The 17,606-nt window shown below is 54.0% G+C and overlaps 1 protein-coding gene across 2 annotated transcripts; it reads right to left on the bottom strand.

Moving 5' to 3' along the window:
- Positions 1–911: 911 nt before the first annotated feature.
- EMX1 (empty spiracles homeobox 1) lies at positions 912–15,844 on the bottom strand. 2 transcript variants are annotated; one of them, XM_036263358.1, is made up of 3 exons: positions 14,950–15,844; positions 9,485–9,669; positions 912–1,477 (listed from the first exon to the last, which is right to left on the bottom strand). In XM_036263358.1, the coding sequence occupies exons 1-3, from the start codon at positions 15,467–15,469 to the stop codon at positions 1,310–1,312; spliced, it is 873 nt and encodes a 290-aa protein (XP_036119251.1). In that variant the 5' UTR covers positions 15,470–15,844; the 3' UTR covers positions 912–1,309. The 2 variants fall into 2 exon arrangements, with proteins under 2 accessions (XP_036119251.1, XP_036119252.1); XM_036263359.1 differs by having other exon boundaries at positions 9,485–9,665; positions 14,946–15,370.
- Positions 15,845–17,606: the final 1,762 nt, after the last annotated feature.

Here is a 17,606-nt window from a genome sequence, read left to right as displayed (position 1 = left end):
GACTCAAAGAGGCAAAGGAAGGTATCCGAGGTGCCTGGATGAAGGCAGGGAGGAATGGGGGAGTCAGTGGGGAATGGTCAGAAGGTTGGGGTACAGGTGAATCCAGATGAGAGGCAGTTGGCCACAAGGAGGTGGTAGTAACTGACTGTCATCAGCATCAGCAGAGAGTTGGGGAACTTGGGAGGTGACGAAGTAGAGACAGTTTGGATGTCTTAGGGGAAAGGTTGTTAGGAGTACGGGTTTTGCTTTTTTAGGATGAAGGAAACCTTGGTTTGTGAAAAGCAGGAAAGACCGGTGGACAAACTGAAGGGTGGGTGAACTGACGCGCTCAGTGTGCCCTGGTGGGGAGCTCTTTCCCAGGCTGGGAGCCCGAGTCCTCAGGCACTGGCTGCAGGCTCACATCCAGCCCTGTCTCTGAGGCTTTCATTTGCACAGGGAGGTGCTGTGGGGACAGGTGAACATCCTGGTTGGGCCAGGACTCGGGGCTGGGACTGTCAGTCTCTGTGAGGGTGCCCCCTCCACCCAGCCCCTCATCGTCCCCTTTTCCTCTGGTTCCCTCTCAGCTGGAGAAGCCACCAGAGTCTCTAAGCATGGGGCAGTACACATGCTCTCTCTCTCTCCCCTGACCCACGGGGCCTGATTCTCATTGCCCAACACGTTTGAAAAGGCCTGAGCATAGCCTCCCTCGTATACACTGTGGTCTTTCCCATATCTAGCCTCAGTTTCTCTTGTTGTGGAGTTTGAGCAAGAGACCAGGTTGATGAGCAACACAGGAAAGGAGTTATCTCCAAGGCCCACCCCAAGCTCCCAGGCCCGGAACAGGTTGGCTCTGCCAGTCCCCAAGGGCCCCCCAGGACCCGAATCCACCACCCCAGGCTGGTGGGCTCTGGGGTTGGAGCTGGATGCCTGCATCATTAAGAGAGAGACTTTTATTATTCCCATAGGGAGGGGAAACACAGGGATCACTAAGAACTACAGTGGGTGCCTGGAAATAAATTAAAACAGAAATGCATCAAAACCAAAAGAAAAGAGAAATGGAGAACGGCTGGGAGGCAGCAGTGGCTGTCGGCCTGCCCAGGCAGGCAGGCAGGCAGGCTCTCCGAGGAGAAGGTCGAGCAGTCCCAGGCCTCAGCCAGCCCATTACTTGTCCCTCTGTCGGTGGTAGCCCCAGGCTTGAAGCCCTACGGGGCTGTGACTTGAGGCTTCCCCACAGCCCGGCCGGGGAGTAGCCAGAGTCCAGCTGGGCCCACCCGGGGGCCTGGCCAGCAGCGAGCAGCACTCTGCCCTCATGGGTTCATGGCTGTCCACCCTAGTCATTGGAGGTGACATCGATGTCCTCCCCGTTGGCCTGCTTGGTGGCGATGCGCCACCTGTTGATGTGGTGGGAGCCCTTCTTCTTCTGCTCCGACTCGGGCCCCTCCTCTTCCAGCTTCTGCCGCTTGTACTTTGTCCTCCGGTTCTGGAACCACACCTTCACCTGGGCCGGGGAGGGAGGGGCACAGGTGAGAAACACCCAGGAGGCCCCCAGAGCAGCCACCAGGGCTTCAGCACTCAGACTGAGCTGGGAGCCAGATGGGGAAACCGAGGCCTGAGTTCTTTCCTCTGGCCAGCCGCCACCTTGGGTTCGGAAGCCTTTAGCCCTGGAGAGGACAAGTGGGCCAGAAAGGGGTGGTTTCCTGTCCCTCTCAACTGAGGGAAGGGAGGTGGGTGGAGCTGCTGAGCATCCTGTAGCCACAGACCACAGGGGGAGGCCCAGGCTCTGCAGCCGAGCAGACCTGGGTCTCCACCGGCTTCTAGAGAAGAGACAATAATCACTCCTCCACAGGGCTGGTGGGAACGCAAATGAGGGAACATATGAAGCCGTCGCATGCTCCGTCTGTTGTCTTCTCCTGGCCATGCAAGTTTTCACTGGGCCTTGCCGAGCCAGGCCAGACCCCACGATCCTGAGTCCAGGCAGGGGCCTGGCTGCTGACCCTCTGCTGAATTCCTTCCCCTCTCTGGGCTCAAGAGCCTGGTCTATAGGAGACATGCTTTCTGGGGCCCTTGTGGCCCCAGGGTGCCAGAGGGTCTCTGGGGCAGGTGACGCAGAGTGGGCAGGGTTACCAGGCACGGATGGTCTCCTGAAAGTGACAGCATATTCAAAAGCAAGTAGTGCCAACTGCAGCTAGGGCAAACCATGGTGCCCGGGCGGATGGTGAGTGACAAGTTGTGTATGTGGACTGACGGCGAGCGCCTTGGCGTTGACTGCGGCAGTGACGGCTCAGGGGAGATCCTTAAGTCCTGGGCAGGGCCAAGGGCAGTTCTCAGACAGTCCAGCTCCTGCTCTGTGGGGATGGGGGAAGCCACAGTCCTTCACCGTGAAGCCAGGCGATGGCAGCCAAAGCCAGGCCCAGGAAGCAGTTTCCTGCCCAGGATGCCCGACCCTCACAATTCCCAGACCCTCCCCTCTGTCCCTTCCAAGGAGCCTACCCGACCTGGGCTCCCCCTCCCCCTCCCCAGGGTTCCGCAGCACCGCCCCCTGCCTTGATCAGGAGAGGGTGGAGACAACCAGTGTGGTGCTAGCAGGGCACCCAGCCAGCCACAGGACAAGACGAGGGGCCTGGCTTCAGGCCATAACATGAGCAAAGGGCCTTCTTCCCTCATTTCCAGGGCAGGGTTCAGACCCCTCGCCTGTGTGACTCCCCTCAGGCACACGGGGAGGATGGCAGATGCTCTAGGCACAGGGCTTCTAGATTCCACGGCCACCTTCCTTGGGCACAGGGATAGTTGGGCCCTGGGTGGTTCTCAGCATAACCATTTGGCAGCCAGCCTGGCCCCTGCCCCCACCTACCCATCCACCCTGAAGCCTGCTATGACTGTGCCACCCAGTAAGTGGGTGAGCTTGCCCTGCCTCCTGTGCAAGGCGTGTACATGAGTCACGTCTGGATGCTGGCCTGGGGCAGCATTCCTAAGGCCCAAAGGGCTGGCTGCGAGTTAGGCATGACCAGCCTGGTGATGGGGTGATCCTGGGCAGCACCAGGGACAGCACCCCTTTCTGCAGCTTCTTCCTCCCACACACTCCCACATCTCCTTCCAGCATGGACCCAGCCTGCTACCCTTGCCTAGAATCACTGGCCCAAATAAGAAAAGCTTCAATGGTGGGACTTCGGGCACAGGGGCAGCTTCCTGGCACACCCAAATAAAAGTTGATTCTGAATATTTTCCTCATGAAAACAAGCAGTGTCAAGGAGGCAGCTGTCTAGAATCAGGACTGTAAACCCTCTTCCCAGGCAGCCTGGCTATCTTCTAGAGAACAGCCTTGGGCTGAGTGTCCAGATGCTGTTTACAAAGACTGTACTAACAGGGGGATGCTTATGACTTAGTGATATTAGTGAAAATGGCAGGATGCACAGTTTGATCACCACCGTGGAAAAATAAAATCTATGCATGGGGAAAAAAGACTAGAAGGAAATGTACCCAAAGTATGGGTGACTTTTCTTTTTTCTACTTTTCTGAATGTTCTTTAATGGATTGCCGATAACAATGAATAGTGATATTTTACTTGGAAAAGAAAAGGAACTGGGCTCTGAATATATAGGAAATAAGAGTGACACCCATGACCTCCCCAACCCAGCCTCACCCCAGAGCCCCTTCCCTAGAGCACAGAGGACCTATAAAGGTACCAGGTCACATAGTGTGGCTGCCAGCTCTGTGGGAGTCACCCTTAAAAGACCTTCTTCTGTACCTGTTCCCCCCACCCCCAACTCCCGCACGCCTCTCTTTAAGTCCCAAAGGCACAGGTGAGATGTTGGCTGGAGGAAGCCCTCACCATCTCTGACCTGTTGGGGTTTGGGGAGAGGTTTCTTATGGTCTCCCAAGTCCCTACTTCATTGAATGTCTCTCAGTTTTTTAGATAAGTCAGAGCCTTCTAAGAGTCTCCACTTTTGCCTGAGTTACCCCACCTCAAATACTCTCAGCCTTCAAAACCCTGCTCAGGTGTTCTGAGACTGGACCTGCCCCACTACCCACCTTTACTTCCTTAGTATTTTTCTCTGTCTCAGTAACAGTGACCCCAGCAGTGCAATCATTTATGTGCTGGAACCTGTCTCCTCGCTGGACTCTGGGAACCTGGAGAACCAAAGCAGTGAGTTAGTCTGCTTTGAGGTCCTAGTGGACACATTCCAGGTCTGTTCAGCCAGCTGGACAGAGAGATGAGGTGGCCCAGCCCTATGCTCTGGGCCAGACCTGGAACACAGGAGGAAATCAATGGCAGAGAGATTGAGGTCTAATCAAAAGAGTGGTTTGGAAAGTGCTAATTGCTGAAGAGATGGGATCCTGATTTGGCTTAGTTCAGTGGACACTTCTACAAGACAGTCAATTCTTAATTCTCCAGGTTGTGGACTGTATTAACTACTTGTAGGGGAAGCTCGGGGAGGGAAACTCATTGTTGGGAGGAACAAGGGTCAGCTTGAATCAGGCAGGATAAAAAGAACATGAAACTGCTGTGGATGGATGGATGGATGGATGGATGGATGGATGGATGGATGGATGGATGAATGAATGAATGAATGAGTCAATGAATGCATTAGTGGATTGATCAATTTATGCATTAATGAATAAAGGCATGCATATATGAATGCATGAGTGAATGGACAAAGGAACTAACAAGCAAGCAAACTACAGCTGTAGCCATCTGCTGTTTGGATGAACTAGGTCTGGATCCATTCTTTTCCATCACTCCCAACCTTAGTTCATCCCAAATGGAAGGGTCTGTGGCTCCTGGCCCCTGCATACTTTCAGGTGAATACCTGTCCTCTCCTGAAGTAACAGATACAAAAAGTTCCTCCTTATGTCCTACTGCTCTCTCTTCTGCTTTAATTTAAGACTGTGTCCTCCTATTCTGTCATCCTCAGACACAGAGAACGTCCTCAGACTAGACAGCGACTTGGAGACACAAATCAAGCCACCCCTCAGCCTGCTCTCCTCCCTGCACTCATCTTGAGGGATTGCACAGGATGAAGGATCCATTTGCGTTTTCTTTTTTTTAAATCCTCACCTGAGGATATTTTTCCATTTATCTTCAGATAGAGTGGGAGAGGGGAGGAGGGAGGGAGGGAGGGAGGGAGGGAGGGAGGGACATTGATGTGAGAGAGACACATTGATTGGTTGCCTCCTGCATGACCCCCGACCAGGGCTGGGGACTGAACCACAACCTAGGTATGTGCTCTTGACCAGAATTGAACCCGTGACTCCTGGGTCTGCAGGCCAACACTCTAACCGCTGAGCCAAACCAGCCAGGGCAAGGGATCCATTCTCTATCATTTGATCATGTGAGCTGCTCCCACTCTCAAGGTCAAGCCCAATGCCAAGCTAAGCTCAACGCTCACCCCACCAAACTGAGGTCACCTCCAACCCCCATCAATTATAGCCCTAACTCTTCCTAAGTCTCCTCATCTCCTCTCCCAGAGCATCCTGGATGCTTGCCCTCAGTCTCAGGCAAATCACCCATGTGGCTCTCCCTGAGCTCCCTAAGCCCACACCCGTGACCAAGGGGACTCCAGTTGCTCATCCTGTGCATGTCCCACAAATGCGCACACTTTGATTTTAGGTCCCACCACTATAAGAGGAATCTCCAAGGCCAAGGACCACATTCCTGCACCCTTTCCCCTCACAGCTCAGCTAAACTTACAGCCAGGGAAGGTCAAGAAACACCTGCTGGACTATTCAGAGCAGAAGGGGCAGCTGGAAACATTGACCAGTCAATCAGCCTGGAGCAACCAAATGCTTTCTCTCACTCCCCCTAAAACTAATGTGTCCCTCACACACATGCACAGAAGCATGCAAGCTGTACTGCATGCTATCTGATGGCTTGCCAGCATCTGGTGGGCATCAATAACACTAAGCCTATCTGTGCTCCATATTGTAGGCACACAATGTTACACACACCCATCACACACATACATACACACACACTCACTCACTTGTACTCATGGCTCGGATCGGACCAAACCCCCAGGACTGAACTTAGATAGGCATCATCCAGGTCAGACTCCAGGGCTGCCCCACAGCAGTGAGGAGCAAGTGATTAGACCCAGAAAGGAGAAGAGCCGGGGGCCCCTCCATTCTCCTCCTGGATAAAACCACCATCATCCTGGTACAAATACCCTACTGGCAACCACACAAACAGCCCTTCCTCAACAAAGAAGCTCAGGGTGTCCCCCTTCCCAAACTCTATGCTAAAGCTTTGGGCTTACAGAGACCCCAGAGCTCTGGATTAAGATCCACACACTGATTTGTCAAACCTTCCCAGAAGCTTTATCCGTGGGTAAAACTAGATTACAGTATCTAGATCAACAATCTAGAAGAAAATGCAAGGGAAAGAGATAACAGAGGGACAGGGAGCAGGATGGTTCCCATCCTGAAACTCCTAAGAGACTCTCCTGAATGGAGCCTAGGAATCTAACTGCATTTTACGATTTCATTGTGTAACAGATACAGCCTCTTTACAGACTGACATTTGGACATAGAAGATAATTAAACAATAGCAAAGTCCTGTGCATATTTTGATATGTAGGACGTATACTGTGTGCTCTGAGAACTTAGAGGAGGGATTATATGGAAACATAGAGAAGTATAATATAGATGAGTCGGAAACTTAGGGCTGGAAAGAACCCTGGAGTTAATTTCATTAAGTCTTACAGGTACAGCAACTGAGGCCCAGAAAGAAGACAAAGCCAGAACTCATGAGATAGATGATAAATAACCATTAGCAGACATAGGAATATACCATCTGTCAGTTGCTAAATAGATCTATAGATCTACAGAGATGGAAGTTTGACATGGATGATGGATACACAGAAGATAAAACAAAATAGATGATAAAGAGATAACCAACCAATAGTTGGGTAAGTAGGAGTTATTGTTAGGAAGAAGATTATAATGAATAGAAAATAGGAAATATAAATTAACCAGCTTTGGGAGGCAGTTTAATGAGCGCAGACGTAAGTAATGGCTAGATATAAAGCAGCTATCTGTGAGGGACAGATTAGAGCACTCTGAGAGAATTATAGATATTGACAGTAGAAATAAATGGCAAGGGGCTGATGGGAGTGACTGATGCTTGACAAGTAGCTGATAGCTGGAAATGACAGGTAAGCTTGCCTGGTAAATACTGAGAGATGAATAGGCAATTAGTTAATGATATAACAAATTAGGCCAAATGTAAGTTAGGAGAGGGACAGAAAGACAGCTCTGATGGTAAAGGAGACTGGACATAGCAGAAAGAACACTGGACTAAGAGTCAGGCAGCCTAGATTTGAATCTGATTATAATACTAATGTGATGTATTATTTTAACTAGAAGGAAGGGAAGACCTGGGAATGAGAATTAATATTACTTGAGTTAATATTAAGTGCCTTTAATCCTTAAACAACCGATTTCTTGGAGGAGGAAAGTGAGCTCAGAGAGGTTGAGTACCTTGCTCAAGGGTCACACAGTTAGGTGGAAGGCAGATACTGAAATCCCATCCACCTGCCGGGGGAGCTCTGCCCAGTCTCTCCATCTGAGTCCTCACCTGGAAAGACAGCGTCTACAAGGAGGTTTCTCAGGCTCAAACTTCCTGTGGTTCTATTGTTTTTCGTTCTGTATGCTAAAACCAGCTCACCTATATAGATGGGATCAGATTAGGCAAGAGTTTTGATAGTGAAGCTGTTTAAAATGTTTGTTTTAAATATAAGTTTGAACTGTCTTTACAATAAAAATGAAAGAAACAATCATGTTTACTAACTGGCATTGTTAGGAGCAAATATTAATAGGCAGTAAGATTCAGTTAAAGAAAGTTAATTAAAAATGCTCTCATTGAGCTAAAAAATTGAAACTGTAAAACAGTGACATTATTTCAACCAGTGTTAATCTGTGGGTACAGGAATTATAAGCCTTTTTGTTTTCTTACACTTCTTCCATTAAAAATTAATAACTAGTACTTTTTAAAAGAAGTTAACTGTATACACCATTCTTAAGTTGGCACCTTGTTTTAGACAAATTTAAAAGCTGTTTGCCAGAAGGAAAAGGGGGTTATTATTCTATTAACATGTTTTTTTAAAAAATATATCTTTCTTTAAAACGTTTTTAGAATTAACTCCGTTGTTTTGCACGCTTTCTCTCTACGGTTAGTACAGCCCAGCTAGCAAATCTGAAAACAAAACCAAAAAACACATGGGTCCTTTAGTGAAGATGGGAGCAATGCAATGATTAAATTGGGCAGCAGACAGGACCTTAGTAGTTACCAAAATGCGATGGGAGAACAAGCTGGTGAGGTGGGCTGGCGCAGGGAGCTGGGGACGCAGTTAGGGTTTGGACTCTCCCACTACGCCCCCTTCCTACCCTCCCTGGAAAACCCCAGGCTGCTCTCCTGAAACCCTCACCTCCAGCCCGGCTCCTTCTTGTGGTCGGGACTAAGGTGAAGGGTAGGGAGCGAGGAATATAGAAAAGAGAAGCTGATGATGAGATGCTAGGTTAGCTTGCAAACGTCTCTTATTTGCAAATCTGAGAGTTGACAAGGACCAAGAGAGCAAGGTCTTCCGAAGCCCAACCAGACACTGAAGTCCTCCAGGGCAGCAGCGGGCCCTTCTAGCAAGTCGTACTGGGGAGGACCAAAAGCTTAGGCATTGCTTCCAGGCAGCATTTATTTGCAGCAAAGACTTTTCTTACAATTAACCCAAATCTGCCTCCCTGTAACTCCCATCTACTCCTTTAAACAATTTCTTAAAATTATCAATTACAAAAAATGTATATATGTGGCGATTGTAATTTCACCGGTTCAAACCCCTCCAACCCCAGAGTTTATTCTCTCCTGGACTCAACAGCCCTTCAGGTGACTGAAAACAGTCTCTGAATATCCAGAATCTACTTTCCCACCATTCCTCAGAGGCCCGCGCATTTCCGGAGCCATTTCCACGGATCCCTGCCAGCCGGCCTGGACCCAGATCAGGGCCGCCCTCCGACCTCAAGCGAGGCTGGCCGCTCCCTAGCTTATCCCCTGTTTCTGATGCTTCTACCTCGAGGACTCGGGGGCTTTCTCCCTCTACCGCATGCGTTAGTAGGCAGTCGAGGCCCCTGCTAGCTCTGCCCTTGAACGGGCAGCAGAGTCAGTACGGGGAAGACCGGGGTGTCCCCCGAAACCGTGAGCGCCCCGGAAGAGTGGCGGGAAAAGAGGGTCAGAAATCAGCGCTGAGATGGCGTTAGAAGCGGACTCGGTCCTTAGGGCTGGATTAAAATCCTGCGGCCTCTTGGAGACTAAACACCTTTGGAGACTAAACACCTTTGGAGACCCGGGGCTCTAAAGACAGGTTTTGCAGGAGCGTCGCCGGGGTGGCTTTCTGCACTGGGCAGGAGAGGGCTCCGGGAAGCCTGGGGGAGGCTCGGGCTGCTCCGGTACCGGCCCGCTCCCACCTCTAACGGGGCTCCCGGGTGAGCACCGGCCGCCTGCTGGCGGGGTGATTGTTACCTGCGTCTCCGAGAGGCTGAGGCTGCCGGCCAGCTGCTTCCGCTCGGCTCCCACCACGTAGTGGTTCTTCTCGAAGGCGCGCTCCAGTCGCAGCAGCTGCGATGGCGAGAAGGCTGTGCGGATCCGCTTGGGCTTGCGCGCGAAGGGGCCGTGCAGAAGCAGCCCGTCCTGGGGCACGTCGCTCGCTGCCGCGGTGCCGCCGACGGCAATTCACGCAAGTACAGACAGAGAGAAGGGGCGCCATGAGCCGCAGCCCGGGGCATCTCTGGCCCGCACCCGTACTCCCTTGAGAGCTCTGCTACCCTCTCCAATCCTTGACCCTCTCTTTCTCCCCTCTCCCGTTTGCCCCCCTCCCTTAAGTCCACTCTCATCCTCAACACCCCACACTCCCAGAGCTACCCGGTTGGGACACGCACAGAAATGCGGCACTGCTGTTGGGCCAGGGGTGGGCCCGGGCTAGGGGAGGCCCCTGTCAGCCTAAATCCACAGTGCCTGGAGCAACCCAAGAGGCCAGGGTGTGAGAAAAGTCCCTTAGCTCTGCTTGTCCCATCATATCTCCCTCAAAGTGGACCAGAACAGAAAGGGCTGGGTGTCAGAAAGGTGATAGGGGAACAGTGAAGCTGTTAGGTACCCGCAGGCCAAACACAGATTCACTAACTAGAAGATACCCAAGGAACCAGCCTTGCTCAGGCTACTAGCCCTTACAAAATGCCTACCAACAGGCCCAGCCTCTACCTTGCAAGTGGTAAAAATAGGCCATCAGTTAGGTCAATGGCCAGGCAGCACCTGCAGGTCTAAGATCAGGTTTTTCCTTTGCCTTTCCCCACCTCTCTCCCCTGTCCTCTCAGGTAAAACCCTCTCCCCACAGGAGACTCTCACTGCTCTTTAGTGGGAAAAGAACTTGCTTCATCCCTGAATAGTCCTGTGCTAAAGAAATATGTTTATAAATATCTTGATATCATCTTTCTCTCTAATATAGTTCTGTATAGATAGATGACAGGTAGGTAGGTAGATAGATAGAGATAGACAGATAGATATATAAATATAGGTATAATGGTGTCTGCATGGGCATGAGTAAATATATGCTCCAGATTTCTACTGTCTTTTTCTCCCACCTACAATAAAGAATTTCAAAGAGTGTGGCTGTCCCTTGGCAAATGCGGGCCATCATGGAGACTCCGCTCCTAGATGCAGGAGGAGGAGGGCATGACATTAGACTGGTTGAGGCTGGGGTGGTGGGTTCAGGAACTACAAAAACTAAACAAGCTTCCACCCACAGCCCCAGTCTCCATGAACCCCCAACCCCACTAGGTCCTCTCTGGCTTGGTTGCATATGCTAACAAACTCAAAGGCCCTGAAATCACCCATGGATTCTCATGCAGTGGCCCATAACAGTCCCCCTGGCCCACCAATAATGCAGAGCCCTAGATAGAATGTTTTGACAGAGTTAGCTGCTGAGATTGACTGATCCAATGAATTTCTTCAGAAATGGCCACTGGTTGAACTCAATCTGACCTGTTGTTTTGTACTTAAAACAACTGTCTAGATTATTCCCTTGAGAACTCCCCGTCTCTGGAAATATGCCTGTAAGTGAAGCAAGGCACATAATTGAGTTGCTGTTGCTAAAACTCTCCAGGTTCATGTCCCTCTGCTGGTGGAAACTGCTTGACATTACTTTCTCCAAGTCCCTGGGCTTCAGACACTGACACAGACTAACTTTATTGCTGGGGTTTTCTGAATGGAGATGATGTGCCCTGACTGGGAGAAGTCACTAATTTCCAGTCACCTTATCCATTTCAAGTTGCTGGATCTGTGCTGCTACAGAAGGGAGGGGGGTGGTGTCACATCATAGGAAGATAGAGGGAGGTACACCTTGCTCATTGGGCCCTTCAAGATGGGGCAGGCCCAGGACTCTCAGGCCTAACTGAAGGAAGAGAAATTTAACTTGTGGTAGTGGAGGGGACAGATGATCAGAGAGGTGACAGAAAGGGGTAAAAGGGAGTAAAAGGAGGAACCTGATCCAGGTAGGAATAAGGATTCAAGTCTCAAGTGTGGGTAAGAGAAAAGTGGGAGAGATCGGTGGGAAGCAGATGCTTCTTGTTCATGTTAAAATAAATTGCTTTTAAAAACATCGTTCTGAGCCAAGGTGATGTCCCAACAGGCATATCCTCCAGATAAATGAGCTAGAGAGAAAGAGAGAAAGCATAGGTCATCCCAGCATTTGCAGGGTTTGGCTCCAGCAGCTGGACTGGCCCAGGCTGGTCAGAAGTGAGGTGGCAGCAGAGAGACTCTAGGTGTCAGTGACTGGGATGCAGAGGTGTGAAGGGCAGTATGGAGCAGAGGAAACAGGACTGCAGTCTGGCCTCAGTGTGTGTGATTTGACGGCTGCTTTATAATTTTGTGGTTTGTGTCAATCGCTACCAGGCTTCAGTTTCCCTTAACTGGAGCACAAGGGCAGAACAAGCTTGGGGCTGGAGTGTGGTGTGGCCTGTTTTTATCCAGTAATTCTGGGCTGTGAGCGTGGGCTGTCAGTTTCAGACAAGGACAGGTGGGAAATTAAAAAGGGGCTGGCTTAGCCTTCCCTGGAGCCAGGAACTGAACCCCACCCAAACCCTTTTTCCTCCAGCCTCTCTCTGCGGGCCACTTCAAGGCAGTGGCTAGGAACTAGCAATAGAGACTCCCAAGAACGAAGGAGGCGACTGGAGGTGGGAGCTAAGGCTCCGGTGGGCCCAAGGCGAGAGCTGCAGTCCCTTCAGCAGAGGCCGAGGCCGGCCAAGGGCTCTAGGCCTGATGGCGAGGCAGAGGGGCCTGGGGCTACGAGAGGGAAAGGCTAGCCAGGCAGCGGAGATAACCTCATTCCCCCTCCTCCTGCCGGAACAAAGGCGCCCTTTGAAGCACCGACCCTTTACCAACACTGGTCCCAGAAGGCTGGGTCTCCCAAGGACCCCTCCCGATGCTGTTCCCTGGCTTGGAAAGTTCCTGATGTCCGGGAAATAACACCAAAGTGCAGCCAACACCAGGTCTCCACCAGCACCTCCCCTTCAGGCCTTGAAAACAGCCCCCTGCTTCAGGATCCCGAGCCCAGTTCTGACCATCCCGCGCTGGCTTTTCCTTTTCCACCACCTTGCTCAGCGGAGAAGCCGCTTCCCTGTGCACCGGGACCGGGCTGCCAGAAAGCGCAGCGTACCGAGCGCAGACTAGTTCTTTTCGTTCATGTAGGGTTTCGATTCTAGTATTAAAACAGGGCTAAAATGAGCAACGCAGAGACCCGGTTCTCTAGAAAACGCGGCGCCGGAAGACCTGGGCCGGCTCGGCTTGCAGCCCTGAGGCCCCACTGGGACCGCAGGGCGCACGGCGGGCCGCGGCGTGCACTGGTCTGCCGCGAAGCTGACCGGCTCCGAAACCAAAATGTCTCAGGGTTCTTAAGTCCTTGGGTGTCCAACGAATTTCCGAGTTTAGAAATGCAGCCACGCTTGGATCCATCTCCGCATCCAGACACGGTTCTTGAGAAAAAAATCCAACCGTTTCGCAACTCGACAACGTGCCCGCCGGGGCTGATAGCTCAAAGAGCGGCGGCAATTTCCTAAAGAATTTTGCGGAGGATTTATCGGGCCTCGTCTGGCTGGGGATGCTCGGAGCCGAAGCTGGATCTCTCGAGAGGTGCCCTGGCCCTCGGCGCCCCGAAAGCCCAGCCGGGGTGGACGAGGCCAGAGGCGAGCGAGGTGGCTGGGAGGGCATGGTCGAAGCCGAGGGCTCAGCGAGAGAGGCCTTCTCCAGCTCAGCAGAGACCACAGGGCTTAGGACCAGCTCTGCCGTCTCGTCGGACCGCTGAACCCTCCTTCAGTCCCTCCACCGACCTGGTGCAAAGGTTCACAAACAGCCCTGACTCTCAAATCCATCCTCAGGCACTGGGTTTCAAGACTCAGGCCGGGAACCAAGCCTATGGAGGACCGAGGTGGTTGCTAAATTTTTAACAAAACTTAATTTTATCAGTAAATATTGATTTTAATTGACAGGTTTCTCTCCCAACAGGACTGCAGTCTGGCCTCAGTGACACCTAGCCCCCCGTCCAAAACTCCATAATTTGGACAAATCTTTGAAATCCCTACGGTGGACCTGTGCCCACAAAAATTCTTGTGCAAGTAATTACCTTCTCTTATTTTGTGGGATCTTTGGGGTCAGTGTCTACTAGCCAGAAGGCACTGAGAAAACTGACAAATCGGGACCCAGGACAGCGGCTTCCTGTGAAACAAGCAGCTAAAGCTAATGCTTCAATAGCTCATTTCTTCTCCGATTATCTAGATAATTGTACCAAACATCCAGTTTACTTTGACCTAGTAGACAGATTTACCATCAGATTAGCTCTAGGAGCGTAAACTCTAGCTATATGCTTTAAATTGGTTTCACTAAAAGCTGGGTTACCTAGATCTGAGTCTTTAAACCTCACAAGGCTGAGGTCCGGTCTACACTAACAAAATAAAGCCGAAAACTAAAGCAATTACTGCACAAATTAAGGCTACTCTTTAAAAAAGAAAGAGAGAAAGAAAGAAAGGGAAAAAAAGAAAGAAAGACTCCAACAATTCAAGGAAGAAAATGAACTCCAACAAATGCAGTTCTCTTTTGGGAAAGTCAGATAATTAAAACGTACGTGTGTGTGTGTATGCGTGTGTGTGTGTGGCCAGCGGGGGAATCATCATTAGGAAACCCACTGCCCTTAGCGGGGGGACCAAGGAGCTCCGACTGCCTACGGCCTTAAAAGCTTTTTGCCCCCGCCCCCTGCCTGGGAGGACTGCCGTCGGTTCCCCCAGCAGCCGGGTGGGCTCCCAGAGTAGGCAAACCGCGGAGGAAGCTGGTTTACTATTGCAAACCTTCCTCACCCTGGGTCCGAGAGGAGTGTGTGACTTGGAGAAGTCGAACTGAGGTTGATGAGAAACATCTCAAGACAGCGAAGAACACCATACTGGAGATTAACTCTCCAGTTTGCCCTGCCCGCTGCCCCTTCCCACAGACCCGGGGCACGCGGGTGGACTTTGCCCTGCTAGGACGCGCCAGCTAGGGAGGATCCCTGGGAGTTGGTGATGGACGTGACAGCAAAGTATGGTCCCAGATCCAGCCGGGGCGGAGAGGGGGGCGGCGGGCGCGGCGCTCTCTGGATTGGGACTGGCGCAGCCGGGAGAGATTAAGCCTGTCTGCCGGGAGGACACGGAGAAGCTCCAAGGATGCTCCCGGGTTTGGCGTCCGGGTCGGCATCATAATTAGGAAAGCCTGAAGGTCCTAACCTGGCTCTCTGGAAGGGAACCCAACGCAGCAGAAGTGCGATGGATCTGGCGCGGCTCTTCTCTACTTGGGAATCGGCCTCTGAGGACACAACTTCAGAACAGCCCCGCGCGCCCCCGAGCCTCCCCCGCGCTACCGCAGCGCGGGCGCCGGCCAGCCGCCTAGGCGGACACAGCGTGGGCACTCACCCTGGAAGCGGTGGCCGAAGAAGCGGTTCCGCAGAACCCAGGGGTAGAAGTGCAGAGGGTCCCGGTGCTGGGCGCCGAAGAAGGAGTGCGGGGGCTGCAGCGGGGAGGCGCCCAGCTGGTGTGCCGGGTGCACGGTCAGCGCCGGGTGGTTCATGGCCTCGGGGAACACGAGCTCGGGCCCACCGTAGAGCGAGCGGCCGGCGCCCGCGGCGGCGGCGGCGGGGAAACCGCTCACGAAGGCCGCCTCGGCCGCGCCGGGGTGAGGGTAATTGAGCGCCGTGGGCCGGAGTGGCTCCTCCGAGGCGGCCGCTGCCAACGGATGGGAGCCCGCGCCCCCGCCGCCATTGCCCCCGCCGGTGCCGCCGTCCTTGGCCACCAAGGACTCGATGGTAAAGCCGCGCTTGGCTGTGGGCTGGAACATGGTCGCGGGCGCCTTAGCCGAGAGAGGCAGCCGGGCTCTAGAGAGCGCTCCGCGTCCTGGCGCCGCCGCCGTGCGGGGTGTGCACCCAGCCAGGCACATGCACACACACCAGCACCCCTCACCTCCCCCGTCCGCCCGCCCGCGCTCAGCCCCTGTGGGTGAGCCACGCGCGGAGCGGCGAGGGGCGTGCAAGCCAGCGAACGCGGAGTCGGGCCACAGCGCGCAGCTTGGCGCGCCGGCCTCTGCCGCCGAGCGGGCAGCTCCTGGCGCGTGCACTGGGCGGGCTCCGTGCGACGCTGCGAGCTGCCTCTACGGCCTGGGGGCTGAGCTCGGCCCCCTCCCTCCTTAGTCCAGCCAGGACCGACCCCCGTCCCGGGTCCTCCAGCAGTGCCCAGCCTGGCCTCGGCGGCGGCGCTGCGAGGAGCGAGTTAGCGGGCACCTGCCCCACGCTCGCCCATTGGCCGCTGCTCACCTGCCCCAAGGTGGGGGGCGGGGCGGGGCGGGGCGAGGGACCGCGGGTGGGGATGGCGCCAGCAGTCGGAGACAAAAACCGGACTGGAGCATTGGCGGGGCGATCTAGGCCTTCCCTCACCCCCACCCCCTCACCCCCTAGCCGTTGGCATCTTCTCGCGTCTCTGCCCTTTAGCTGAGTCTGGCGGTCGCCACAAACGTTTCAACCCACGAGGGAGCTGAAGAAGGTGTCCGTGGGGCTGGGGGCTTGGGAGAAACTCCAACCCCCTCCCCAGTGTGTAACTCAGTCGAGCCTTCTTCATTTCGTCCCGGGATGTTGTTTCGGTTCTCAGACAACTTGGTAATGAGTGGAGAGTGGGTGTTTAAGGTCCAACAAATAGGTTCTCCCAAGAACCAGCTCCCGGCTCCCGTGGCGACCGGGACCTCCCGCTCACCCACCATCTGTCTCTCGGGCCGCGGCCTTGTTCGTGAAGTTTCGCGTTTTCTGGGCGTCATAGGGGGACAGCTCCAGAGAGGGGACGCTCGATTCTTTTCACAGGGGGCCAGGCCTGGGACAGCGCAAAAGGAGCCGCCAGAGCGATCGCCCTGAAGCCCTCAAGCCCAAGTTCGCGGGACTCGGAAGCATCTCCTCGGCCCAGCCACAGCCACCGCGGCCGGCTCGCTTGGGCTCTGCCGGCTTCAACGCAGGATGATCTGCTTTCCTCTCCTTCTCTGGTCGTGGGGGTCAAGTGCAGGCGGTCCGGGCCAAGCTGGGGCCTCGGGCACACAGTCTTAAATTGGAGCTGGCGGAGCAGTCGACTCTGTCCTCACGAAGACACACCCCAGTCCCAGGAACGCAGCGGCTGCCTGACTGCCCCTGGCCGTCACCTTCAACCCGCAACCGCAGAACAGCGAAGACTATGCTCTGGCCAGTTTCCATTTCGTGCCATAATTCCCCGGGGCTGAGAGGGCTGTTGGCAAAGAGAACCAGTACTCCACAAACTTTTTCACCCGGGCCTTCCAGGCCACAGGAAAACACTGCGCCAAGGCCTGGGAGGGCGCTGGGCGGTGGTGAGGAGGCTGAGACCCGGGCCCTGCCAGCACAGTGCGAGATGGGGACTGCAGCGCCGTCCACCTCCTCGCCACTGTCGGATCCGTCAGAGCGGCTCGGCCGCCGCCCGGGCGCACAGATCCGGACGGGCCTCCGGGCGCCCCGAGGCCGGGGGTCGGCGTGCCTCGCGAATCTGCAGGGATTCCAGGCCGGGTCTTGGGAGTGGCCCTCATGAGTGCCAGGAGCCCTAGTCCTGGAGAGCGCTCCCGGCGCCTAAGTCCCACAAAGCAGGTTAAAGTCTATTTTCCACTCGACTGCTCCGAAAAGCCCCCTGTGCGCCGCCGCGGTTCCGGCACCGTCGGGCGAGGTGGGGAGGGAGCGGCGAGAGGGGGAGGTGAGGCCAACGCACCCTGCAGCCCTTCGAGGCCTGAGAAGCCCGGGGCAGAGCAACGCGGAGGAGCCCAGAAACGCCTGCGGAAGGAATCCTTACGGAATCCGTGGCGAGCGCTCGGGTCTCTTTTGCTGGCCTTCCGGGGTCTCTCTGGTCTCCTGTGCTGGTCTTTCCCTCTCGCATTTCTGTCCCGGGCTTTCTATGTGCCGTCTCTCTTGCCTCCCTGCTCCTCCATCCCGACTTTTTCTCATTTCTTTCCCCCCCTCTCCTTGGCCGCATCCTCAGGCTTGGAAAAGGGGAAGCTCCACCAACGGGGGACGAGGACCTAACCAGACCATAGCACT

Source organism: Molossus molossus, unplaced genomic scaffold (genome assembly GCF_014108415.1).
Source record: "Molossus molossus isolate mMolMol1 unplaced genomic scaffold, mMolMol1.p scaffold_m16_p_15, whole genome shotgun sequence".
In the NCBI taxonomy this organism is placed as follows: Eukaryota; Metazoa; Chordata; class Mammalia; order Chiroptera; family Molossidae; genus Molossus; species Molossus molossus.
This window is presented reverse-complemented; position numbering and strand designations above follow the sequence as displayed.